At 41.4% G+C, this 27,278-nt stretch overlaps 1 protein-coding gene and 1 long non-coding RNA gene across 5 annotated transcripts in view; one reads left to right on the top strand and one right to left on the bottom strand.

Moving 5' to 3' along the window:
• Nucleotides 1-258: 258 nt before the first annotated feature.
• ptpn2a (protein tyrosine phosphatase non-receptor type 2a) overlaps nucleotides 259-27,278 on the top strand; it is a 38,000-nt gene continuing 10,980 nt past the window's right edge. For all 4 annotated transcript variants that reach the window (XM_034173873.1, XM_034173872.1, XM_034173871.1 and 1 more), the window contains exons 1-5: nucleotides 259-439; nucleotides 18,048-18,138; nucleotides 18,212-18,312; nucleotides 18,385-18,483; nucleotides 24,958-25,095. In XM_034173873.1, coding sequence (XP_034029764.1) covers nucleotides 383-439; nucleotides 18,048-18,138; nucleotides 18,212-18,312; nucleotides 18,385-18,483; nucleotides 24,958-25,095 — 486 coding nt within the window. In that variant the 5' untranslated portion in view covers nucleotides 259-382. The remainder of the gene's footprint in view (nucleotides 440-18,047; nucleotides 18,139-18,211; nucleotides 18,313-18,384; nucleotides 18,484-24,957; nucleotides 25,096-27,278) is intronic.
• Nucleotides 18,492-22,702, bottom strand: LOC117513642. The gene is made up of 3 exons (XR_004561657.1): nucleotides 22,372-22,702; nucleotides 20,248-20,249; nucleotides 18,492-18,577 (listed from the first exon to the last, which is right to left on the bottom strand). It is a non-coding gene; the product is annotated as an uncharacterized LOC117513642 (long non-coding RNA).

Here is a 27,278-nt window from a genome sequence, read left to right as displayed (position 1 = left end):
TTTTGAGGATTGTTAAGTGAAAACCCATGCACACAAATGCAAGCAAAAAGCTTGAAACATTTCAAATATTTTCACAACCCTACATTTCGTGATCTAGAGCCCAGGGGTTAAGAAAATATGGTTGTGATTTGTTGGGCAAAGGTTACTCAAATATATAGACCTAAGGTTCACTGTAACACGACTTTCAGTGCCATGAGACTCCAGACCAGTAGGTGGCGCCATAACCTGACGTAATTACTAACTATACTAACTAAGAAGAAGACCTCAGAGGTAGTGCTGTTTGGTGGCGCTCCGATGGGAATAAGTCCGGAATAAATCAGTAACGAGCTCCACAAACAGCATCTAATCCTCCGTTAAGAGTAACCGCATTGATCAGGAGAAAATGGAACAGGAATTTGAAGACATCGACTCTTCTGGGAGATGGCATAACCTTTATAATGTAAGTTTTTGGGCCTCCGGGGTTGTTAACTTACTGAGCTACGTTATCGCTGTCGTTCCTTTTCGGCTACTTTTAGAGATGTGGTGGAGACGGAGTGACTGTTTTTACATGTTTAAATACTTTCTGGGGGAGAGAGAGGGCTAAGCTAAGGTGTTCGCTGTCAACCGCTAGTTGCCCCCAACTTCCGTAGCTTGCAGGTAGAATACGTGCTGCGTCGAGCTGTTAGCTTATGCTAAGATAATGAGGATAGGTGACGTCAGCTGCAGTTTCTCAGAACTCGTTGAGACCTCAGAGGAAAAACTCTGATCCGGATCCAGCTGTCACACAAGACCCGCAGTGGACACTACAACGCCTCGCTGCTCCTGTTTGATTTTTCTACATTTGTATGCCAGTAGAAGACGAAACTTTAACATTTCAAATATATTTTTACTCCTAAAAAGCGAAGAGTATTTTGTGTATTATAATAAAGCATTTAACATAACTCTTTTTCTTATAACTCTGATTAATTAGTGTGTAGGTTTGCAGGCCAGTATAATAATAATAATTGAAATGGTACTTCAAGAACAAAGTGCTTCACAAACCAAACCACACTATGCAGTTATAAAGTAAAATAATTTAAAAATATGATGCAATGCAAAAAATACCCATGGCTGTATGAGCGTTGTCTTCTCTATAATTTGCAGTTGTTGATTTTTTTTATTTAGATTGATTATTAAGATCCTGTTGTCTTATGTACAATTTGTACATGTTCAGTCAAGCCCCTCTATTTTGTCACGTGATAATTTCACAAGGACCACAATAGAAATAAGCATTTATGTTTTTTTGTTATCTGTGTATCATTGATATATTCACATCTGTATGTTTATATTGAAGTATGCGTAGCAGCATAAACTCAATCAATCATAAAGAATATTTTATTTGCCTTTTAATGGCATGGGGAAATGTGGCAGGGGTGGGGTTTGAACTGAGAACCTTCTGCACTGAAATCAAGCACAGTACAGTTGTTCTTATAAAATGCATACATGCTCTTCTTTCAGCTGCTGCCGTTAGGGGTTACCGCAGCAGATTAATCATTTCCATCTCACCCTGTCCTCTGCGTCTTCCTCTGTCACACCAACCACCTGCATTTCCTCCCTCAGCACATCCATAAGTCTCCTCTATGACGTCCCTCTTCTCCTGCCTGGTGGCTCCATCCTCAGCATTCTTCTCCCTATATACCCTGGGTCCCTCCTCTGCACATGTCCAAAACATCTCAATCTCACCTCTCTGACTTTGTCTCCAAACCGTCATACCTGAGTTGTCCCTCTATGTTCATTCCTAATCCTGTCCATTCTTGTCACTCTCAAAGAGAATTGCAACATCTTCAGCTCTACCTCCTGTCTTTTTGTTAGTGCCACTGTCTCTAAGCCGTACAACATAGCTGGTCTCACTACTGTCTTGTAAACTTTCCCATTCACTCTTGCAGATATTCTTCTATCACAAATTACTCCTGCAACCCACTCCACCCTGCATGCACTCTTCTTCACCTCTCTACCACACTGTCCCTTACTTGACCACAAGTGTTTAAACTCCTATGTTCATCACTTCTGCTCCTTGTAATCGCAGTATTCCACTGGGCTCCCTCTCATTCAAACACATGTATTCAGTCTTATTCCAACTAATGTTCATTCCCCTTCTCTCCAGAGCATATCTTTACCGTTCCAGGCTAGACACAACCTGTTCTCTACTCTCGCTACATATCACAATGTCATCATAGTCCATGGAAACTCCTGTCTTAGCTAGGGATGGGTATTAAGATTTGGTATTGACAAGATGGGTATTGATACCAGTATCGATTTCGCTTATCAGTCTGATTCCTTATCGATTCCCTTATCGATACCTCTTGTGAATTTTATGTGTACTACAAGTAGGCTTTACAGGTTTTCTATGCCAACAACATTTTATTGAGTCTTAAAGTAAATAAATATGAAATTGGTCACTGGATCCTTGATCTCTGGACATAAATAGAAATAAACAAAATCTGTAGTTTATGTCAAAAGCATTTTCTTTCAGACATTATTGGCATGAATGTCTTTCCATGCATCTGAGTTGAGCTCTTGTAGCTGGCTGTGCTTCATGTCAGGATGTATTTCATAAAGAATGCAGGACATTTCATTTTTGGAGGAGAAAAGAAGTTTTACTCAATTTTAGTTTATTGTCTGTTTTACAACGTTTGGAATGAGGTGTCATTTTATTTGAAGCGGCGATTCGCTTTGAAGTTATTAATTCTGACTGGACTCGGCAGAGAGAGAGAGTAGCATTTGGAGCTATGCCAACGGAATGGAGGGTGATTCTTTTTTTCTTGACTGCAACAAGACAAGCGTCCCAGTTAGTGACTTTAATTCACACAAAAGTGACTCACAATTGATATATTTTAATGGCTTTGAGAGGAGTTAAGAAGCGGACGTGCCTCTTCTGAAGAGCAGCAAATCAAAGAACCAAGGAAGCAGCGGATCAAAGCACTGCTTCATTGTGCTTTCGGTGTAAAAATGTACTATCCTATAAAATGTGTTATACATAATTCTCTCTCTCCCTCCAAGAAATTAGCTCTTTAGAATACTGAAACATGCACGAATATAGAAGAACAAAATATATCTGGTTGATGGTATACATGAAAGTTCAGTAAGGTGTGTCTTCTGTAATATATTCCGATTCTAAGGTAGAACTCTACTAGTGTATACTAAGGTATATCTAAAAAAGAAGAGTAGAACAGAAGAGTAGAGTACAGTAGAGTAGAGCCACTTAGGTGCCTGGTCTTGAGAACCAGGGATGGTAGTTTTTTTGTAAATGGCACAAATGTTGGGTCAGTGGCTGAATTTTCATCTTGAACACCAGATGGCACACCCGCCCGAGTACATACACCATTTTAAAGATGGCGCGCATTTCCAAAATGCCACAAAAGCAAGCAAAAAAAACTAAAATAAAAGTACTTAATTTACTCATATCTGGAGTCTGTCTGGGTACATTTTCGCTCTCTTACTACCGGTTGTGATGAAAAGTTGGTCAGCAACTGTCAGTGCTCCGCAGTGCTCACCTGGAACTGGCTACAGACTGCAGGAAAGTATTTCCTAAACAGAGGCGTGTCTCATTGCACTGCCATCTCATTGAAAGACTCCTCTGTTCAGGAAACCCCCCCCCCCCCCTCCAAGGTTCTAGCTAGGAACATTTTATTGCCTGTCTCGCTGACCTTACGGTCCCCCTAAAAATCGGTCCCCCCTGCCTTCACTGCATAGGCGTCATTTCGGAGCATCAGCAGAGCCAAACCCTAACCCTACGGGGGCACCATTTTTTCAGGGGAACTGTTCGGTCGGCGACACCGGGTAAATTATGTGATCGCGGTTCATGGCTGGGTCTACAGGGGGAATGCCCCAATGGGGGTGAAGGGGGTGGAGCACCCTGAAGCTATAGGGTTTTATACCTTTAAAATGTTATTGGCAAGCCCTATTTTAACTAATTTAGAGTGGATTTTAATGCATTTAGAGCAAGAGTAATAGACAAAAAATGACATATGTTGCAATATTTGTAATATCAAAGTTCTTTTTTGCATGTTTCTGTCAAAGTCTAAATTAATAAAATAAATAAATGTTGAAAAAGACTAGACCAATGTTGAAAATGCATTAATATTTGATAGACATAGCATTTGCTGTGCTTTTCAAAAATGACACACTGTACCTTTTTAATCCAGTGAAGGACACAGTTTTGTTTTTTTTGGCATCTTGACAGTTTTGTTTTTTCAACATTTCTGAGTGGGATTGCATTACTTTAAAGGGGATAGAGAATCAAAATAATCTTTTTCATGTTTTTGGTGTTAGTTCAGAGTCTCCCCGCTGTGGGGAATACACACGAAGTGCCAGCAACTTTCAGAACCTCTGTTTCAAGTATTTCTCCTTTTTTGAATTGCCCTTAGAAAACAGGCCAGTCTGTTTTTGAGAGAAAACTTAACGTCACTTTTGTCACCAATATGATTGTCAAATCTGCTCTTTTAAAGAGGAAACCTATATGAAAACTCTTCTAAATCAGTTTTCACATTTTCCTGATTCACTGAGGGTGTGTGGTCAAGATGATCGTTAAGTTGCTTTGCTGCTTTTTAAGAGCGTGTCACATTAAAGTCCACTTTTCACACAAATCATCATCAATTTTATTTATATAGCACCAAATCACAACAAACAGTTGCCCCAAGGCGCTTTATATTGTAAGGCAAGGCCATACAATAATTACGTAAAAACCCCAACGGTCAAAACGACCCCCTGTGAGCAAGCACTTGGTGACAGTGGGAAGGAAAAACTCCCTTTTAACAGGAAGAAACCTCCAGCAGAACCAGGCTCAGGGAGGGGCAGTCTTCTGCTGGGACTGGTTGGGGCTGAGGGAGAGAACCAAGAAAAAGACATGCTGTGGAGGGGAGCAGAGATCAATCACTAATGATTAAATGCAGAGTGGTGCATACAGAGCAAAAAGAGAAAGAAACACTCAGTGCATCATGGGAACCCCCCAGCAGTCTAAGTCTATAGCAGCATAACTAAGGGATGGTTCAGGGTCACCTGATCCAGCCCTAACTATAAGCTTTAGCAAAAACGAAGGTTTTAAGCCTAATCTTAAAAGTAGAGAGGGTGTCTGTCTCCCTGATCCGAATTGGGAGCTGGTTCCACAGGAGAGGAGCCTGAAAGCTGAAGGCTCTGCCTCCCATTCTACTCTTACAAACCCTAGGAACTACAAGTAAGCCTGCAGTCTGAGAGCGAAGCGCTCTATTGGGGTGATATGGTACTATGAGGTCCCTAAGATAAGATGGGACCTGATTATTCAAAACCTTATAAATAAGAAGAAGAATTTTAAATTCTATTCTAGAATTAACAGGAAGCCAATGAAGAGAGGCCAATATGGGTGAGATATGCTCTCTCCTTCTAGTCCCCGTTAGTACTCTAGCTACAGCATTTTAAATTAACTGAAGGCTTTTCAGGGAACTTTTAGGACAACCTGATAATAATGAATTACAATAGTCCAGCCTAGAGGAAATAAATGCATGAATTAGTTTTTCAGCATCACTCTGAGACAAGACCTTTCTAATTTTAGAGATATTGCGCATATGCAAAAAAGCAGTCCTACATATTTGTTTAATATGCGCTTTGAATGACATATCCTGATCAGAAATGACTCCAAGATTTCTCACAGTATTACTAGAGGTCAGGGTAATGCCATCCAGAGTAAGGATCTGGTTAGACACCATGTTTCTAAGATTTGTGAGGCCAAATACAATAACTTCAGTTTTATCTGAGTTTAAAAGCAGGAAATTAGAGGTCATCCATGTCTTTATGTCTGTAAGACAATCCTGCAGTTTAGCTAATTGGTGTGTGTCCTCTGGCTTCATGGATAGATAAAGCTGGGTATCATCTGCGTAACAATGAAAATTTAAGCAATGCCGTCTAATAATACTGCCTAAGGGAAGCATGTATAAAGTGAATAAAATTGGTCCTAGCACAGAACCTTGTGGAACTCCATAATTAACCTTATTCTGTGAAGACGATTCCCCATTTACATGAACAAATTGTAATCTATTAGATAAATATGATTCAAACCACCGCAGCGCAGTGCCTTTAATACCTATGGCATGCTCTAATCTCTGTAATAAAATTTTATGGTCAACAGTATCAAAAGCAGCACTGAGGTCTAACAGAACAAGCACAGAGATGAGTCCCACTGTCTGAGGCCATAAGAAGCTCATTTGTAACCTTCACTAATGCTGTTTCTGTACTATGATGAATTCTAAAACCTGACTGAAACTCTTCAAATAGACCATTCCTCTGCAGATGATCAGTTAGCTGTTTTATAATTACCCTTTCAAGAATTTTTGAGAGAAAAGGAAGGTTGGAGATTGGCCTATAATTAGCTAAGATAGCTGGGTCTAGTGATGGCTCTTTAAGTAATGGTTTAATTACTGCCACCTTAAAAGCCTGTGGTACATAGCCAACTAATAAAGATACATTGATCATATTTAAGATCGAAGCATTAAATAATGGTAGGGCTTCCTTGAGCAGCCTGGTAGGAATGGGGTCTAATAGACATGTTGATGGTTTGGATGAAGTAACTAATGAAAATAACTCAGACAGAACAATCTGAGAGAAAGGGTCTAACCAAATACCAGCATCACTGAAAGCAGCCAAAGATAACGATACGTCTTTGGGATGGTTATGAGTAATTTTTTCTCTAATAGTTAAAATTTTATTAGCAAAGAAAGTCAAGTCATTACTAGTTAAAGGAATACTCGGCTCAATAGAGCTCTGACTCTTTGTCAGCCTGGCTACAGTGCTGAAAAGAAACCTGGGGTTCTTATTTTCTTCAATTAGTGATGAGTAGTAAGATGTCCTAGCTTTACGGAGGGCTTTTTTTATAGAGCAACAGACTCTTTTTCCAGGCTAAGTGAAGATCTTCTAAATTAGTGAGACGCCATTTCCTCTCCAACTTACGGGTTATCTGCTTTAAGCTGCGAGTTTGTGAGTTATACCACGGAGTCAAGCACTTTGAATTAAAGCTCTCTTTTTCAGAGGAGCTACAGCATCCAAAGTTGTCTTCAATGAGGATGTAAAACTATTGACGAGATACTCTATCTCACTTACAGAGTTTAGGTAGCTACTCTGCACTGTGTTGGTATATGGCATTAGAGAACATAAAGAAGGAATCATATCCTTAAACCTAGTTACAGCGCTTTCTGAAAGACTTCTAGTGTAATGAAACTTATTCCCCACTGCTGGGTAGTCCATCAGAGTAAATGTAAATGTTATTAAGAAATTATCAGAAGGGAGTTTTCAGGGAATACTGTTAAGTCTTCAATTTCCATACCATAAGTCAGAACAAGATCTAAGATATGATTAAAGTGGTGGGTGGACTCATTTACATTTTGAGCAAAGCCAATTGAGTCTAATAATAGATTAAATGCAGTGTTGAGGCTGTCATTCTCAGCATCTGTGTGGATGTTAAAATCGCCCACTATAATTATCTTATCTGAGCTAAGCACTAAGTCAGACAAAAGGTCTGAAAATTCACAGAGAAACTCACAGTAACGACCAGGAGGACGATAGATAACAACAAATAAAACTGGTTTTTGGGACTTCCAATTTGGATGGACAAGACTAAGAGTCAAGCTTTCAAATGAATTAAAGCTCTGTCTGGGTTTTTGATTAATTAATAAGCTGGAATGGAAGATTGCTGCTAATCCTCCGCCTCGGCCCGTGCTACGAGCATTCTGGCAGTTAGTGTGACTCGGGGGTGTTGACTCATTTAAACTAACATATTCATCCTGCTGTAACCAGGTTTCTGTAAGGCAGAATAAATCAATATGTTGATCAATTATTATATCATTTACTAACAGGGACTTAGAAGAGAGAGACCTAATGTTTAATAGACCACATTTAACTGTTTTAGTCTGTGGTGCAGTTGAAGGTGCTATATTATTTTTTCTTTTTGAATTTTTATGCTTAAATAGATTTTTGCTGGTTATTGGTGGTCTGGGAGCATGCACCGTCTACGGGGATGGGGTAATGAGGGGATGGCAGGGGGAGAGAAGCTGCAGAGAGGTGTATAAGACTACAACTCTGCTTCCTGGTCCCAACCCTGGATAGTCACGGTTTGGAGGATTTAAGAAAATTGGCCAGATTTCTAGAAATGAGAGCTGCTCCATCCAAAGTGGGATGGATGCCGTCTCTCCTAACAAGACCAGGTTTTCCCCAGAAGCTTTGCCAATTATCTATGAAGCCCACCTCATTTTTTGGACACCACTCAGACAGCCAGCAATTCAAGGAGAACATGCGGCTAAACATGTCACTCCCGGTCCGATTGGGGAGGGGCCCAGAGAAAACTACAGAGTCCGACATTGTTTTTGCAAAGTTACACACCGATTCAATGTTAATTTTAGTGACCTCCGATTGGCGTAACCGGGTGTCATTACTGCCGATGTGAATTACAATCTTCCAAATTTACGCTTAGCCTTAGCCAGCAGTTTCAAATTTCCTTCAATGTCGCCTGCTCTGGCCCCCGGAAGACAATTGACTATGGTTGCTGGTGTCGCTAACTTCACATTTCTCAAAACAGAGTTGCCAATAACCAGAGTTTGTTCCTCGGCGGGTGTGTCGCCGAGTGGGGAAAAACGGTTAGAAATGTGAACGGGTTGGCGGTGTACACGGGGCTTCTGTTTAGAACTACGCTTCCTCCTCACAGTCACCCAGTCGGCTTGCTTTCCCGGCTGCTCGGGATCTGCCAGAGGGAAACGAACGACGGCTAAGCTACCTTGGTCCGCACCGTCTACAGGGGCCTGGCTAGCTGTAGAATTTTCCACGGTGCGGAGCCGAGTCTCCAATTCACCCAGCCTGGCCTCCAAAGCTACGAATAAGCTACACTTATTACAAGTACCATTACTGCTAAAGGAGGCTGAGGAATAACTAAACATTTCACACCCAGAGCAGAAAAGTGCGGGAGAGACAGGAGAATCCGCCATGTTAAACCGGCTAAGAGCTAGTAGCTGCGCTAAGCTAGCGGATTCCTAAAAACACACAAAGTGAATAATGTGTAAATAATTTAGAGGTGATTCAGCAGAGGGAGTGCTTTAGTTAAGGCACGTGAAGATTACACTGTGAAGCAAATCGTTATCTAGGTAACTAGATCAATCTAACTGCGCAGATTAAACAGCTAACAGATACAGCAAAACACCGCTGTGCTCCGGAACAGGAAGTGATACAATACCGCAGTGAGAGCCGACCACCAGTAGAGGCAAGCAAGAGCAAGAGACAAATGATCAGCTTCCCCCCTCCTCTCCCTCTCTCCTTGCTCACACAGTCTGTGGTGTTTCCTCTGAGCAAACTGGAGCTTTCTGGAAACACAAAGCCTTTCAACTGTAAAATAAACAGATAATTTCTCAATGTATCATAGTTACTCAGACAGGAAGAGCAATGGATTATTTATTGAAAGATTTTGATTTTGATGGAGTTTTTTTTTTTTTTTTCCCCTTTGTTTTTCACTCTGTTCTGTGCTCTGCCCCTCTCTGAGCTGAAGTTACACATCGCTGGGCTGCTTTGCTCACCTGGCTGCAGGGGAGGAGCAGAGCAGCCAGCAAGATGTTTCAGCAGAAACACAGATGCGTTGCTGTATCGGAAAACCCTGCAAGTTGGATTGGAAATTTCTGATGCATGAATTATGTCTGCATGTGCTTCTGATACCGATATTGGATCAGATCCGCCCCAACCCTAATTACTATGTGCACCCTTTACCACCCTAAACTGCTGCACATCCTTTCCAACTCTGTCCCTTTGTCTGGCCAATTGGTACAGACAAGTCCTTTTCACCTTCCTTATAATTCAGCTTCTTGTACAGTTTGCTAAATGTTTTTGCCACTTCTCTTTTCACCTTGCGCCACATCTCATTGTACTCCTGTCTACTTTCTTCATCTCTCCGACTATCCCAATTCTTTTTTGCCAGCCTCTTTCTTAGGGGTGTCGGAAAAAATCGATTCACGTCCGAATCGCGATTCTTATTTATTACGATTCTGAATCGATCCAAAATGTCCAAGAATCGATTTTTAAAAAGCATTTTTTTAAACATTTTCTTGCTTACTAGCTGCGTGTAATGTTTGTCAGGCAACGGCTTCCGTACTACAGCATCCCCGCAAGGGTGGGGGGTGGTCCGGAGTGCTTCAAACACTCGTGAGCTGCAGAGTTCAGTGGCAGTAGCTTAGCATGGCGGACGAAGAGCTAATTCAGCCAGCACTGTCTTTGCTGAAGGCAAATGTTTGGGCGCATTTTGGATTTTATTATTTGTTGCGTAAAAAGGAGCTTGACATGACTTATGCAGTGTGCAAAAAATGTGCAAAATGAAAGTCAAGTACTTTGGAAACACTTAAAATATGCAAGCCCACATGCTATGCCATCACCCGGAGCTAAAAGAGGGGAGCAGGGGTATCTGCCGACTACTGACCAGCGCTTCGCTAAACTGCCAGCCAACTTTGAACGAGCAAAGCAGATAAGTAAATTTACATCTAGAATCACTTGATTAACCTTGTAAAGCTGCATTTTCTTAAACAAAAACATTTTTTAAGTAATATAACTTTCTGAGAGCTCTTTGAATCGAAAATCGATTCTGAATCGAATCGTCACCCCAAGAATCGGAATCGAATTGAATGAGCTGTTGAACGATTCACATCCCTACTCTTTCTTCTTATTCTTTCCTTGACATCTTCGTTCCACCACCAGATCTACTTGTGTTCCGTCCGCTGTCCAGATGTCACACCCAGTGCCTTCCCAGTCTCCCTCACCACATCTGCAGTACTTTTCCAGTTGTCCAAAATTGCTTCCCGTCCATCCCTCTTCTGCTAACTGAATTTCACACAACTGTATTCCCCCTTTAGCTTCCACCATCTGATCCTTGAGCTCACTCCTCTTCTTCTTCACCTCTAAAGTCATCCTACAAACCACCATCCTATGATGTCTAGCTACACTCTCTCCTGCCACCACCTTACAGTCTCCAGTTTCTTTTTGCTTGCATCTCCTACACAGGATAAATTAAGAATTGAACACGTCGCCATTTTTCTCAGTAAATATGTTTCTAAAGGTGCTATTGACATGAACATTTCACTAGATGTCTGTAACAACCCAAGTAATGAATATATGCAAAGAAACCAAAACAAACAAGTGCAATAATTAGGTTTTTATGTGTAATAAAATGGGATGACACAGGAAAAAAATATTGACCACGATTATTGAAATTTAATTAATACTTTGTACAAAAGCCTTTTTGTTTTTGAAACTTCAAGATGCCTCCTGTATGGCGAAACTAGTGACACACATTGCTCAGGTTTGATTTTGGTCCATTCTTCAACACAAACAGTCTTCGAATCTTGAAGTTTCAGTAGACCTCTTCTATGAACTCTGATCTTTAGTTCTTTCCATAGATTTTCTATTGGATTCCAGTCAGGTGATTTGCTGGACCGTTCTAGCAGCTTTATTTTCATTTTCTCTAACCAGTTGAGAGTTTCCTTAGCTGTGTGTTTGGGATTATTGACTTGCTGAAATGTTCACACTTGTTTCGTCTTCACCATCTTGGTAGATTTTTTTTTTTTTTTTTATCAAGAATGACTTGGTACATTTTTTTTTTTTTTTTTTTTTTTCATTCATCCTTCCTTCAGTTATATGAAGTTTATCAGTGCTGGGTGCTGGAAAAACAACCCCACACCATGATGTTCCCACCTCCAAACTTAACTGTTGGTGTGGTGTGTTTGGGGCCATTTGACCTCCAAACATGGTGTGTGTTATCTCATCCACATAGTTTAAATTCGGTCTCATCTGTTCATATGTTCTTTCCGCTTTCAGATTATGTCTGTAACAGTGCTCACTAGAACATTCACGAGTTTAGAAATCCTTCTGTAATCAATGCCATAAGTATATTTTACAACAATGAGGTTGTGAAGATCTTGAGTGAGCTCTGTTTTTACCCATCATGAGATGTTTCTTGTGACACCTTGGTAATGAGACATTTTTTTTTTCCAAATGTTAAACTCTCACCATGTAAATGTATTAGGATATCAATAAAAACACAGTGTAAAATTTTAAATTGTTCCTACAATAACTAGGAGTTGTTCAAGGCCTTTGAATTGCTTATTTTTGCAGAAATTGTACCATTTAAGAATGTGCAACAAAGTAAGTTCCAGTATTATTTTTAATAACACAGGCACTTAATGTGGTAAACAACATAATACAAGTATATTACTTCATAGAAAGAAAGAAATGATCAAACCAAACACACTTGTCATGCTTGTATGACAGAATGCTGAAGTCAGAACTTCAGTATAGTGTCATCATATTGTACGGTTTTAGTGATCAGAAGCTGTCGTCCCTCGTATAGTAAAAGTATGCTACATCATAAAAAGAAACGCTTCCATGACTGAATGTTGAACTCAAAGCTAAAGTGTAGCATCATAATAAAGTACAGTTTTGGTGATTAGTAGCTACTGTCACTCATAGTTAGTGTGTTCTTTCTCGCATCAGGGAATCTGCTCCGATGGTCCTGAACAACTTGCAGGAAGTAATGTTTCTGTTCCTTGTCATTGGTCAACAAAGAGTTGCACTCCTCGATAAGAGCGACACCCCTCTCAGCCGAATCACTGACAGCCTTCAAGCTGTGTGTGATTGTCATGCTGTCTTATAGTCATCTTGGGAGTCCCACGTATTTGAGTGTGATATCAAACAGGTATCTCAACTGGTCTACGAAGGCCTCTACATTGACTGCTGAGTCTCGGAAGTTCTCTTGGTATTCTTCCTCAGCTTCTCCCATTTGTTGTGAAGTGTTTCCAGTTGTTTTATGGCATGATGTTGGTGACGAACGTGAATACTAGTCTTGTGCCAGAATGCCATGACTTCTTTGATTACCTTTTTTACACTTTCATGAATCTTTTTTTTTCCCTCCAATGTTTTATGGTGATATACACCATTTAAAAAAAAAAACAAAAAAAACAAACAAACACTGCTTTGCTTTAAATGCACAGTAAGCTATTTCAGATGATCATTGTGGACCGTCTTTTTCCTAAAAGGCTTTATTTCACTCTGTTTCTTGCGTTGGAAAGCTGTAGCAATGTGCTAATTTGATTAGCGCTTGCTCTAGTCTTCTTCTGTTTGTTTTGGGGACATCACAGTGCCACACAGAGACCTGGCATATGTACTACAACGTTAAACGAAGCTTCAAGGCACAGAATTTGCCAAAGGTATGACAGTTTTATGATGCTCACCACCTGGGGTTAGTATCTTTGAACAAGGTTTACAACTCTTGGGAGAAAGTCATTCAAATGAAGAGCAGATCCTGTAATTCTCAACAACTCTGCTGAAATTACCCCATAAAATATAATGAATGGAAGTTAGGCATTTATCAGGCATTTACACAATATGAAATGGGAAATAAATTTTGTCAGTGTGTGTACGAAGATTCCATTTTTGATCTTGAGTTCCAAAACAAGGAAGGTCGCACGTGTGCTCTTGTGTTGGCATTTTTACTACAGGTCTGATATTTTGCACAAGTGCAGAAAAATAAAAAGATAAAAATTTTTGGTTGTCTGTGGTAGTGCACAAAAAAATCTCCCCAAACAATTTAACAGTATGTCTTCCATTTAAAGACAATAGAACGTGAATGCATTACTGCATGCATTCATATCATTGAGGAGGCACCGTGTACCTCCGTCTGCAGCAGTGCTGAAGATGTTACCTGGGGAAAGCAAATACGGCACTGTTTGTATCAGTACTGTTGCAAATGTGGATCAAATCAAGTTTTTCAAGTCAAGTTTTTTAGTGTCATTATTAGTGGTGCATTTTATTTTTGACAACCCTAGCGACACACAAACACATTCACACTCACTCATGCCTACAGTCAATTTTGAGTCACGAAACCCCTAACATGCATGTCTTTGGAAGCCAGAGGGAACTCACAAAATCATGGGGAGAACATACAAACTCCACACAAAAAGTTACATGTTGGAAGAGAACCTGGAACCTTCTGGCTGTCAGGCATCAGTGCCAACTGTCAATCCACAGTGCCGGCCTAAATGAGATTATGCAAAATCAATGAAATTTAAAATATAACTCGATGCTAAAATACCCTCAGCCGTATGAGGGTGATTCTTTAACTACAGGCACTATTGGCCTTGTAAATGTAATTTCCACCACACCATTGCCTTACAGTATAAAGCGCCTTGGGGCAACTGTTTGTTGTGATTTGGCGCTATATACATGTGCTCTGATGTCACTGTTTATCTCCATAGAAACTACCCAAACAATCTTTCAAACTGTTTAAAGGATATTACAGTGTTGTGGTGGAAATTACGGCAATAGTGTGGGACAACTACATTTTGTTTAAAAAAAATCACAACTGTTGTATGACATTGAATACCCCAATTATGTTTTGATTATTTTACTGATATTTTATTCAGAGATATTTTAAAACATTAGAAAAAACGTTTCTTTACCATTCATTTTTATCATTGAAGATCAAAAGTCTGGGTGTGGGACAAGCACAAAACGGCAATATTTGCATATAATGATGCTGAAAAAAGGTGAAAAAGTCATCATAGACTACTAGAACAAATTTCTCAACACACTTTCATTGTAAAGATAACTATAAAAGTGTGAAATTTCTCCTTTTTTCTGTTTTTCATACAATATGATCAAAGGACATAAGTGCCCATAGTCTAAGAATCACCCATGAGCATTGTATGAGCATGATTTACAGTTGTTTAATTAATTATCCTATTGTGTTACATACAATTTGTACATGTTCAATAAAGCCCCTCTATCAAACAATCACAATATTTTCATTTTAATGGCATCTGCAGGAGGCCTTGCAGGGGTCGAAATACATTTTTTAACCTACTTGCACTGGTGCTAGTAACAAAAAAATACTTGCACCAAAAAAAGTTACTTGTCCAGCCAAAAGTCGGTCTTATATCAACCTTAAAACTCCTCCTCTGATGTGTCAGACTCTTCCTCTCTGGGGAAAGTTTGAGGGGAGAGCAGCAGTAGCGACAGTTTTTGTATTTTTTCACGTGCATGCGTGAACGAATCGTCCGTGAAGATTATTTTATTTATTAACTACACAGATGTATAATAAAACAAATGGTGACTGGTTTATAACACAATTATGACAGAGTTTCAGGGGAGAGAGAGCGAGGAACTGTGGAGCCCTGGAAGTGTCATCGCAAAATGTTTTGCGTGTGGAGAGAATGTGCGCACGTTTTTTTATTTTATTATTACGTTTTAAGCATCGTTTGAGTAAAACAAAGGCACGATCTACTTAAACGTGGCCACAATTTGTAAAACGTGCACTCAATATTGTCTTGACACAAAAATGTTGGGTATTAGCCAACAAACCAGCAGACACTGTAATACATTTCCCCATTAGAAATGGATCTGGTAAGAATATATCATCATGGTTTGGGTGCACAAGTACATACAGAGAACTCCAGCTGCCCAGCATGGCATCATCTGGAGTTTAAGCACATTAAAAAGGATGCTGAGGGTGAAGCGTCTCCCCATCGTGAGGATAACAATTTAGGTCATATTATGGATTTCATTTTGAACAAAAGGAAAACGTGCACGTTTTATTAATTTGGGGGCTCAATTAAAGGAAAACGTGCACACAATTATCATGGCCAGAACAAAATATCACTTTAAGTGACCTTTCCCGGGTTCTGCACGAACTAATCATCCATGAAGATAATTTTATTAACTACACAGATGTATAATAAAACAAATGGTGACTGGTTTATAACCCAATGATGACAGAGTTTGAGGGCAGAGAGAGAGAGGAACCGCAGACAGCCAGTTTTTTTTTTCTTTTCTTTGTTTACATGTGTGCGCGCGAACACAACAAATGGAACACAGCAACTCGTTCCATGTGTGAGAGTCATAAAACGCAGGGAAGACGAAAACAACACACTGGAAATTGTTTGTTTCTTATTTATTCCTTTATTGGTTCATTTTACTGGTGCTTATAGTTGCTAAAACTTGGATAAAGTTACTTGCACCAGTGCAAGTGCAGTATAAAATTATGTGCACCGCTCGAATAATACATGCACAAACTAGCACATGCACGTACTATTTTGAGTCCTGCCTTGCCTGTGTGTGTTTACATAAGCTTTTGACAAGAGCGGAAGTTGTGCAATTCAAGGAATATTTGTAGATTATCCTTTGTGCATTTGCTGGTATTAATGAGACAAATTTGTCTCCATAGGAAGTTAGCTTTGAGTATCAGAAGTTAGCGTGCACGCTAATGCTACAAAATATTTTGTAAATGACTCCAGAGGTGTTATCCCGTTGCAAAACAGCGTTTTTTAGTTTTAGAAGTGTTTATTTTTCACTAGCTTTTACATAATATATACCAAATAGATATATTTACACAACCAGACTGTGATGTCACCATGCTAAAGTCTGCGAAATGTCTTGTAAATAAGTTCAGAGGTATTATTAGCAGAGGTGGGACGAAGTCACTGTCAGATCATTCTCAAATCGTCAATCTGCAACTCTCATTTCAGATTGCAAACAGTTGGTGGTTATTTTAACTTGGGACTTGCTGATTCATGACTTGAGAGTGACTTGATGGTACCTTCATCCCACCTCTGGCAGTTAGTTTCCAAAAACAGCATTTTTGGTTTTAGAAGTGTTTTTCTCTCTGGCTTTTACATAATCTATGAGAAACATGTTATATAAACACACAAAATGAAGTGATTTTGGACAGAGAAGCCACTGACGTTACGGTGCAGCTCTACTTTGATTGGCTGTCACCCCCGCCACTCAAAAACAAAATGGATCAGATTGAAACAGAATGTGACATTTTAATCACTTAAAATACCTCCTAAAATATGTCAAGGTTGGCCATCTTTGAACTTGTCCAAGGTCTGTGTCCCAAGAATGTTTCCTGTGAATTTGAAGACTGTTTTGAGGCAGTGTGCAATAGTCATGCTGACTGCAGGAGTACCCTCCAGAGCTGTTGCCTGTGAATTAAATGTTCATTTCCTTACCATAAGCCATCTCCAAAGGCGTTTCAGAGAATTTGGCAGTAAATTCAACTGACCTCACAACCGCAGACCACGTGTAACCACACCAGCCCAGGACCTCCACATCCAGCATGTTCACCTCTAAGATCGTCTGAGACCAGCCACCCGGACAGCTGCTGCAACAATCAGTTTGCAGAAACCGTCTCGGGGAAGCTTATCTGTGTGCTCATTATCCTCATCGGGGTCTTGATGTGACTGCAGTTCATCGTCGTAATGGACTTGAGTGGGCAAATGCTCACATTTGATGGCGTCTGGTTGCTGATCAACTCTATGTGAAGGAGATGTGTTGCACTGTGTGAGGCAAATGGTGGTCACACCAGATACTGTCTGGTTTTCTAATGTATCATGGTGAGCATTGTAAACATAAAGGAATTTTTTTTTGGGGGGGGGGGGGGATCATGCTAAGTTGTTAAAGTAAAAAGTGCAGAGTAAATGACGTGAAGCTTCCTCCTGATTGTGCATTTATGTGTTGTGATGGAGACTTGACAAGAGTTGTGTTTGACTTCAGTATTTTTCCCCTTCATTTGTTTCATGTTTATTTTTCCATGCAGTCAGTTCTTTGGGGTGTGACTCTTCACCGACCTGATGATTCATCAGTCAACAGTTTGAATGACCACTTCCTTGCATGCACGACATGCTGGACTTTCTGTGTCTTGATTTTTCTGACACTGTGTGCATGCTAGCCGGTTTTGATGGAGAGGTTCACTTTAAATCAGGAGTAGGGGTGAAAGTGTTGACTTTTGGAGGTGATTGATACAGAAATGGTCACAGAGGAAACGTAAACCACCTGTAGATTGAGGCGTTACTGAGGAGTTTTACTTTCAAGTTGGAGAAACAGCCAGAGACTGAATTCTCTTTCTGCAGGACATGACTCCGTGCTCTCTCCTGCCAAAGTTGAACTTCTTTTTTTAAATATGTCTGTGCCTTGTAACCACTGGCAACTGCACCAACATTACACAACTCCTTTAAACATCTGTTTGTGTTTTTGTGTCCCAACAGGAAATCCGCAACCAAGCTTGTGAATATCCATACAAAGTGGCAAAGCTTCCAGTCAACCGGAATTTGAACCGTTACAGAGACGTCAGCCCGTGTGAGTTTGACGACAACAACACTGATGAAAATTCCACTTTTTGTATTCACTGATGATGTTGTCGCCTATTTAGATGACCACAGTCGGATAAAACTGGAAAATTCTGACAACGACTACATCAATGCGAGTCTGGTTCGGGTGGAAGAAGCCCAGCGAGCTTACATTCTGTCTCAGGTGAGCTGTGCTATAAATGAAGGGAACATCACGAACTAACGTATGCTTAAGTGGTTTTGTTTTGTTCGTCAGGGGCCTTTGAGGAACACGTGTGGTCACTTTTGGCTGATGATCTGGGAGCAAGGATCTAAAGCTGTAATAATGCTCAACAGAGTGATTGAAAAAGGATCTGTGAGTACATCTTAGCAACTACTTTCTGTAAAAGTGCTGGATTCATCCTGAGTGTGCGCTGTGCAGAGAAAGCAGCTGTTGGAGCCACCTTCATCTACAGTAAAACTCACATATAATGGATTTAGATGGACCAGCAGATTTTTGACCATTCTAATGGAAATCCGCTATACGTATAAAACGGACAAAATCCGTTATACGAGGTCTGTTAGAAAAGTATCCGACCTTTGTATTTTTTTCAAAAACCATATGGATTTGAATCACGTGTGATTGCATCAGCCAAGCTTGAACCTTCGTGTGCATGCATGAGTTTTTTCACGCCTGTCGGTTGCATCATTCGCCTGTGAGCAGGCTTTGTGTGAGCAGTGGTCCAGCCCTCTCGTTGGATTTTTATTGCGAATAAATGTCTGAACGATTTGGAGGTTTGCTGCATCAATTTTTCCCAGGAACTGTGAGAGACCTCCAGGTGGACACCATTCGGAAAATTCAAATGGCTTTGAGGGACGGTTTTATGGGGATTACACAAATTAAGGAGTTCTCCAGCCAGTTTAAAGACCGCCCACAGCTGCTGAGAGCGCGCCGCGCTCCGAGCGCCGATTGACAGGCTCAGACCCCGCTGAAACAACCAGATCATTTCCAACGTGAAGGCTTTGTTGATCCGGGACGTCGTCTGACTTACACAAAAATGGCAGGAGACGTGGACATCAGTACTTTTTCGGCACATTCCACTGTTACAGGAGTTTTTTTCATGGAAAGAAAAGCGGAGGATCGCGCCACCGTGCCGCTCATGGCACGGCACAAAACCACCTCCGTGTTGGTCTCACAGGACGGCTTTGAGATGGCTTTCAGACGGCTGTCGGTGGGTTTTCAGTCATGTGACTAACCGAGAAATTGTGGATGAGCCTGGACATGCCAGAACATGTCCTGTGAGGCTTCATCACGGCGTTGCTTTGTGCCATGCGGCTCTGCCGCGACGCGCGGAATTCCTCCGCTCCTCTTTCCATGACAAAAACTCCTGTAACAGTGGAATGTGCCGTTCATTTCTAAACTGGATGCTGTGTTTTATCCGGGACGTCCTCTGACTAGCACAGGAATTGCGGAAGACGTGGACATCAGCACTTTTTCGGCACATTGAGACAGACGTGCGGAGGAATTCCACGCGTCGCGGTGGAGCCGCATGGCGCAAAGCAACGCCGTGATGAAGCCTCACAGGACATGTTCTGGCATGTCCAGGCTCATCCACAATTTCTCGGTTAGTCACACGACTGAAAACCCACCGACAGCCGTCTGAAAGCCATCTCAAAGCCGTCCTGTGAGACCAACACGGAGGTGGTTTTGTGCCACGCCATGAGCGGCACGGTGGCGCAATCCTCCGCTTTTCTTTCCATGAAAAAAACTCCTGTAACAGTGGAATGTGCCGAAAAAGTACTGATGTCCACGTCTCCTGCCATTTTTGTGTAAGTCAGACGACGTCCCGGATCAACAAAGCCTTCACGTTGGAAATGATCTGGTTGTTTCAGCGGGGTTTGAGCCTGCCGATCGGCGCTCGGAGCACGGCGCGCTCTCAGCAGCTGTGGGCGGTCTTTAAACTGGCTGGAGCACTCCTTAATCTGTGTAATCCCCATAAAATCATCCCTCAAAGCCATTTGAATTTTCCGAATGGTGTCCACCTGGAGGTCTCTCACAGTTTCTGGAAAAATTGATGCAGCAAAGCTCCAAATCGTTCAGACATTTATTTGCAATAAAAATCCGATGAGAGGGGTGGACCACTGCTCACACAAAGCCTGCTCGCAGGCGATTGACGCAACCAACAGGCGTGAAAAAATTCACGCATGCGCACAAAGGTTCAAGCTTGGCTGATGCAATCACACGTGATTCAAATCCACATGGTTTTTGAAAAAAAATAAAAAAGGTCGGATACTTTTGTAACAGACCTCGTGTGTATGTGTGTGTGTGTGTGTGTGTGTGTGTGTGTGTGTGTGTGTATATATATATATATATATATATATATATATATATATATATATATACGAGGTCTGTGAGAAAACTATCGTACCTTTTTATTTTTTTCAAAAACCATATGGATTTGAATCACGTGTGATTGCATCAGACAAGCTTGACCCTTCGTGCGCATGCGTGAGTTTTTTCACGCCTGTCGGTTACGTCATTCGCCTGTGACCACGCCTTGTGGGAGGAGTGCTCCACCCCCCTCGTTGGAGTTCTGTTTGTGCGGAAAATGACGGAACGCTTGGAGCAGTTCTATTGCATTAAATTCTGCCAGAAACTTGGCGACAGCCAAGTGGAAACCATTCGGAAAATTAAGACGGCTTTCGGAGATGAAGCCATGAGCACCACACGGATTAAGGAGTGGTACAACCGGTTTAAAGACGGACGCGTAACGGTGGAGAGCGAGCCGCGCTCCGGCCGACCATCGACGTCCCGAAATGACGAGATTGTTTCCAAAGTGAACACTGTGGTGATGCGGGACCGTCGAGTGACCATCCGAGAAATTGCGGAGGAAGTGGACATTAGTACTTTTTCGGCACATTCCATTGTTAAAGAAGATTTGGGCATGAAGCGAGTGGCTGCGAAATTCGTACCGAGGTTGCTGACGGCGGACCAAAAGCACCTCCGTGTTGAAGTCTCACAGGACATGCTGGACTCCATTCACACTGATCCCAGCTTTATGGACACCATTATAACCGGTGATGAGTCCTGGGTGTACGGGTACGACCCGGAAACCAAATTCCAGTCGTCACAGTGGAAGCATTCCACGTCGCCACGACCGAAGAAGGCGCGCCAAGTGCGCAGCAATGTTAAGGTAATGCTGACTGTTTGTTTTTTTTTTTACTCCCGTGGTGTGGTACACCACGAGTACGCACCACAGGGTCAAACAGTAACGAAGGAGTATTACAGAGATGTCCTCCGTCGCCTCCGTGATGCTGTACGGCGCAAGAGACGGGAGTTGTGGGCCACAGGAAATTGGCGCCTCCACCACGACAATGCTCCAGCTCTTTCCTCCAACTTAATTCGGCCTTTTTTGTCTCAAAACCAAACTCCTGTGGTTCCACAGGCTCCATACTCTCCTGACATGGCCCCTTGTGAATTCTGGCTGTTCCCAAAAATCAAAACACCATTAAAAGGAACGCGTTTTGAGACGAGGGAGGACATCATGGCTGCAACGACGGCGGTGCTGCGCTCCATCCCGAAAGAGGCTTTTTTTGGAATGCTTCCAACAGTGGCGACACCGCTGGGAGAAGTGTGTGGAGTCCCAAGGAGACTACTTCAAGGGTGATTAGGTTTCCAACGCTCCAGATAAGCCAGTTTTTTTCCCCAGCCAAAGGTCCTATACTTTTCTCACAGACCTCGTGTGTGTGTGTGTGTGTGTGTGTGTGTGTGTGTGTGTGTGTGTGTGTGTGTGTGTGTGTGTGTGTGTGTGTGTGTGTGTGTGTGTGTGTGTGTGTGTGGGTGTAATGAATTAGTTACAGTCAGGAGGTGCCAAATGATCAACGGGGAATCCCTAGCTCCAATTAGGCTTATGTATTTGAGTTTATTGGAAATGATTGTTGTACAAAAGCTTCAGATATCTGTTGCTGAGATAGATGATAACTGAAGTTTAGTTCTAAGCAGAAACGAGGTGATAATCCGTGAACCGCAGCTAATGACGCATGCGCAGTGAAGGCAGCGCGGATCGATTTGTAGGGGGTGGACCATTTGGTGTGCGACACCGGTACATGCAAGGAATGTTTAATGGAAAAACATTGCGATGGGGCGAAAATCCTTTATATACAGTGTTTATTTCATGGAAAACCATACAAAGCATTGGGAGTTTTCCTTTTGCCCAGTGAGTGTGAATATCTGGTTTACATGATGAGTTTAGGTGAGTTTCACTCTAGTTCATTTTATTCCATCAAAATGTACAGCTCTTTATCTCCCAATTGACAAATGGTTACACTATTTGTCCTGTTTATTTTTTTGTGTATACCATAGTTGTGTGTACTATAAGCCGCTACTGTTTTCCACACACTTTGAACACAGCAGCTTAAACAATATTGCGGCTAATTTATGGATTTTTACAGGCTTTCTCATAAGTTGAAATATGTCAATTGATGCTGTCAACTGATTTCCTTAAAACTGTGCTCCTCATGCGGCGTAAATTCACACACAGAGTAAATATAAGGTCTTACCTGTTCATTTTAGTGGAATCATCATACTTTTAATTCCTTGTAGTGGCTGCCCCCACCCTTCTCCACCGGGTCTCTGTTTTAGTGCAGCAAGTTGAAAAAGTCACAGCGCCTCATTAACGTCTCATTTGTCACAGACTCCAGGTGATAATGGCTGCACGCGATAAAATCTCAAGATAAAGTTAAAATTACTCAGTTCTTCATGTGGCGCAGAGACACTATGTACGCGCTGGATGATGTGTGTGTCAATATTTACGTGTAACATCTTCAAGGACCAAAGCATTTACGGTACGCATTTAATTAAAAGCTAAAAAATCTCTCTGTCTAAAGGCCCTGTCACATCTTGACGATTTAGCCTGTGTATGCAGAACGTTTTAAAAACTCTGGCACACGCTGTCATATGTCAAACAAATTAATGCAGGTGTCACACGTCGATGATTAACCAGCATCTGCCAACTGCCCAGTTTCCACCCAGTGGTTCGGGTCAGTACTGCACTGTGTGGTGCCGGTCAGAAACAGAGTAAATTAACATTATTTATTTTTTATCTTGGTGGACCATTTTCATTGTGTACAGAATGCTGATGAGTGGACTGGCTGTGGTAAACACTGCCGTGAATGAATGGTGTGCTGTCTCTTTAAATGTTGAACGTGCCGGCTGCTTCCTGATCAGCGGACCTGATCAGATCTGCTGATCAGGTCATCACAGACCTGAATAATGAAACACTGTGATGATTTAAACTTTTAAGCGCCAGTCGACCGCAGTCAGGTGTGATCTGAACGAAGTGATGTGTGATCTGTCGGTGTGGTGATCAGCGACGGCGCTTAAATGTTTAAACAGCGCATTAATCAGGCGTGATCCCCCTGATCGATCGATTAGCTCGTCTGATGATCACACTACAGCAACGGCGCTTTAAAGAGTTTAAATTGCCTTAAAAGTTTAAATCATCACAGCGCTTCTGTGTGTTCAGAGTGTGTTCATGGGCATCCTCTGAAAACTGCACCTGCAGCAGAAAAAACACTGAGGGACTTGCTTTAAAATGCTGCATTTCCAGCCACAAATTAAAGTATTTTCAGAGGTCAGTTTCAAAAATCAGGAGCTTTATGTGGATTCATGTCCGTCTATGATGGTGAATTGGACTGAAATGAACAGGTGAGATTTACTCCGTGTGTGAAAGAAACAGTCTGTGTGCGCAAGGACCGCAGGTTTCAGTCAATCAGTGGACAGCATTAATGCACAAATTTAGATGCTGGCATGCGTGGAGAATTTTCAGCATGCCCAAAAAATTTTTTTGAGGAGCTCAGCTTATTAGGACGTACATCAGCGAGCTTCAGCGTGTTTCAACTTGCTCTTAACTTATAAAAAAAACTTTAGTATAGTTGGCATACGTTGGCTAAATCGTCAAGGTGTGGCAGGGCCTTAATATCTTTCTGTGTAAATATCTCATGTTACAACGTGGAGACCTGCGGCTTATAGACAAGTGCAGCCTATTTATGTACAATTTTTTTTTTTCTTTTAAAATTGGTGGGTGCAGCTTATATTCAGGTGCACTCTGTAGTCTGGAAATTACGGTAATGAAAATTGAGTTTACCAAGCAATACCTTCACCAGGTTTGTTTTGTACAGCCAACTGTCCAAAGGCAAAAGTTTGATCAGTTCATTATAAAACAGTAAATCCTTTGAGAAGTTGAAATTGGGGACTGTGTAAAATGCTGATTGGTGGTCTTATCTGTATGCTTGTTTCATTTGTTGCAGTGCTTTGTAAATGAAAAATTTGTCAGAGAAATTGCAGCGAAATGGTTACTTGTCTGCAGCTGCAGGTATTGAGGGTGTGCGCCACATTCATTTTTGTGCCACCGCTCAACAAAGTTCGTCATTGTTTTCTGGTCATCTGTGTGTAAATTTTTGTTTCTGCACAATAACTAAAGGATGCCTTGTCTGTTTGTAACCATTTCTTTTTGGTATACTAGGGGAGGCCAAAGAAAGGTTCAGTTTAAAATGGGCATCAGTGTACCACATATCTTTATAAAGTGACAGTCTTTCACTACAGAAATCTTTTTCAGATTTCATTATAACATAGACTGTAAAACCATGTACCAACCTAACATACAAGCTGGGGCAAATGCCACGCTTTGCATTGCTCTTGCATCTATTTATTTTTTTTCTCATTCATCTGGTGGGGAGATGGAAGCCTTTGGCTCGTGGCTACTTCATCACTCAGCAACATGTCCACCAGGAGACCCCGAGCATGAGGCTTACTATCAAAATCATCAGATTTTTGTTATTTCCCCAACAGGAAAAATGTGCACACTACTGGCCAACCGCAGAGGAGCAGCAGATGAGTTTCACAGATATGGGGTTTGTTGTGAGGCTGCTGTCAGAGGAGGATCAGTCGTACTACACAATCAGAGTGCTGGAACTACAGAACACAAAGGTATAGCAGCAACTGTTCCATAAGTCCTTACTTATTCACTTCCTGAATGGTGCAGTTTCAGAGAAGACATGAGGGAGTTTAAGTAGGGACTGTTTTATACGGCTGCTACCGTGACTGGAAACGGATCTGTATTTCTGCTGTCATGGTGGTGTAGGTACGTTTAAGCAGGCAAGGCTTAACAATGACTCTGATTTATAATTTCCATTGACCACCCTTGAGATGTTTCTACAGCTTAATTGAAGTCCACCTGGGGTAAATTCAGTTAATTGTACATGACTTGGAAAGACACATACCTGTCTACATATAAGTTGACAGTGCATGTCAGAGCACAAACCAAGCATGAAGTCAGAGGAATTGTCTGTAGACCTCTGAGACAAGATTGTCTCAAGGCACAAATCTGGGCAAGGGAACAGAAACATTTCTGCTCCTTTGAACGTCCCATTGAGCACAGTGGCTTCTATCATCTTTATAGTGGGGTAAATAAGTATTTGACCCCCTGTCAATTTTGCAGGTTTTCCCACTTACAAAGAATATAGATGTGTGTAATTTTTGTCGTAATTAACTTCAACTGTGAGAGACAGAATCTAAAAAAAAAATTCAGAAAATCACACTGTATGATTTTCATTGTATGATTGTATGAGTTTTTCTTTAAGAAGCCCTCTTATTCTGCACTCTTTACCTGTATTAATTGCACCTGTTTGAACTTTTTACCTGTATAAAAGACACCTGTTCACACACTCAACCAGTGACACTCCAACCTATCCACCATGGCAAAGACCAAAGAGCTGTCTAAGGACATCAAGGGCAAAACTGTAGACCTGCACAAGGCTGGGATGGGCTACAGGACAAAAGGCAAGCAGCTTGGTGAGAAGACAAAAACTGTTATGATTATTTATTAAAAAGTGGAAGAAACAAGATTACTGTCAGTCTCCCTCGGTCTGGGATTCCATGCACGATCTCACTTAGTGGGGTACGGATGATTCTGAGAAAGCTCAGAAATACACAGGAGGAGCTGGTCAATGACCTGAAGAAAGCTGGGACCACAGTCACAAAGATTACATTAGTAACACACGATGTCGTCATGGTTTAAAATCCAGCTGGCCAGCAAGGTCCTTCTTCTCAAGCCAGCACATGTCCAGGCCTGTTTGAAGTTCACGAGTGACCATCTGGATGATCCAGAGAATGCATGGGAGAAGGTCATGTGGTCAGATGAGACCAAAATAGAGCTTTTTGGGGTCAACTTCACTTGCTGTGTTTAGAGGATGAGAACAACCCCAAGAAAACCATCCCAACCGTGATGCATGGCAGTGGAAACATCATACTCTGGGTGTGTTTTTCTGCAAAGGGGACAGGACGACTGCACCATATTGAAGGGAGGATGGATGGGGTCATGTATTGTGAGATTTTGGCATATAACCTCCTTCCCTCAGTAAGAGCATTGAAGATGGGCCATGGCTGGGTCTTCCAGCATGACAATGACCCCAAACGCACAGCCAGGGCAACTAAGGAGGGGCTAAAAAGAAGCATTTCAAGGTCCTGGAGTGTCCTGGCCAGTCTCCAGACCTGAACTCAGTAGAAAATCTTTGGAGGGAGCTGAAACTCCAAACCTGAAAGATCTGGAGAAGAAGACCTGTATGGCGAAATGGACCAAAATCCTTGCTGCAGTGTTTGAAAACTTGGTCAAGAACTACAGGAAACGTCTGACCTCTGTAATGGCAGACAAATGTTTCTGTACCAATTGTTAAGGTCTGTTTTTTTCTAGGGGATCACATACTTATTTCATGCAATAAAATGCAAATTAATTATTTAAAAATCATACAATGATTTTCTGGATATTTGTTTTTTTTTTTTTTGATTCTGTCTCTGAAGTGTACCTTACGATTTAAAAAAAAACAAACAGACAAACTTTGTATGTGGAAAAACCTGCAAAATGATAGATTTGATATTCGCCGATTGCTTTTCAATACACTAGGGTCAAGATTTGGTTTCTTAAGTAATGGTTTAATCACTGCAGATTTGAAACATTTAGGAACAGATCCAGAAGTTAGAAATCGTATAACCCTCATTTATCTGATGTAGTTGAAACTATGTGAAGTATCTCTGTTTCCTACTGTGAGTGATCAGGTTAACATATATGCACAAAGAATGTAAAGATTTCCTGTCAACGTAGAAACTTTTCACTG

This window comes from Thalassophryne amazonica, chromosome 7, assembly GCF_902500255.1.
Source record: "Thalassophryne amazonica chromosome 7, fThaAma1.1, whole genome shotgun sequence".
NCBI classification, from domain to species: domain Eukaryota; kingdom Metazoa; phylum Chordata; class Actinopteri; order Batrachoidiformes; family Batrachoididae; genus Thalassophryne; species Thalassophryne amazonica.
The sequence above is the reverse complement of the archived record's forward strand: the minus strand, read 5'-3'. Positions and strand labels throughout refer to the sequence as shown.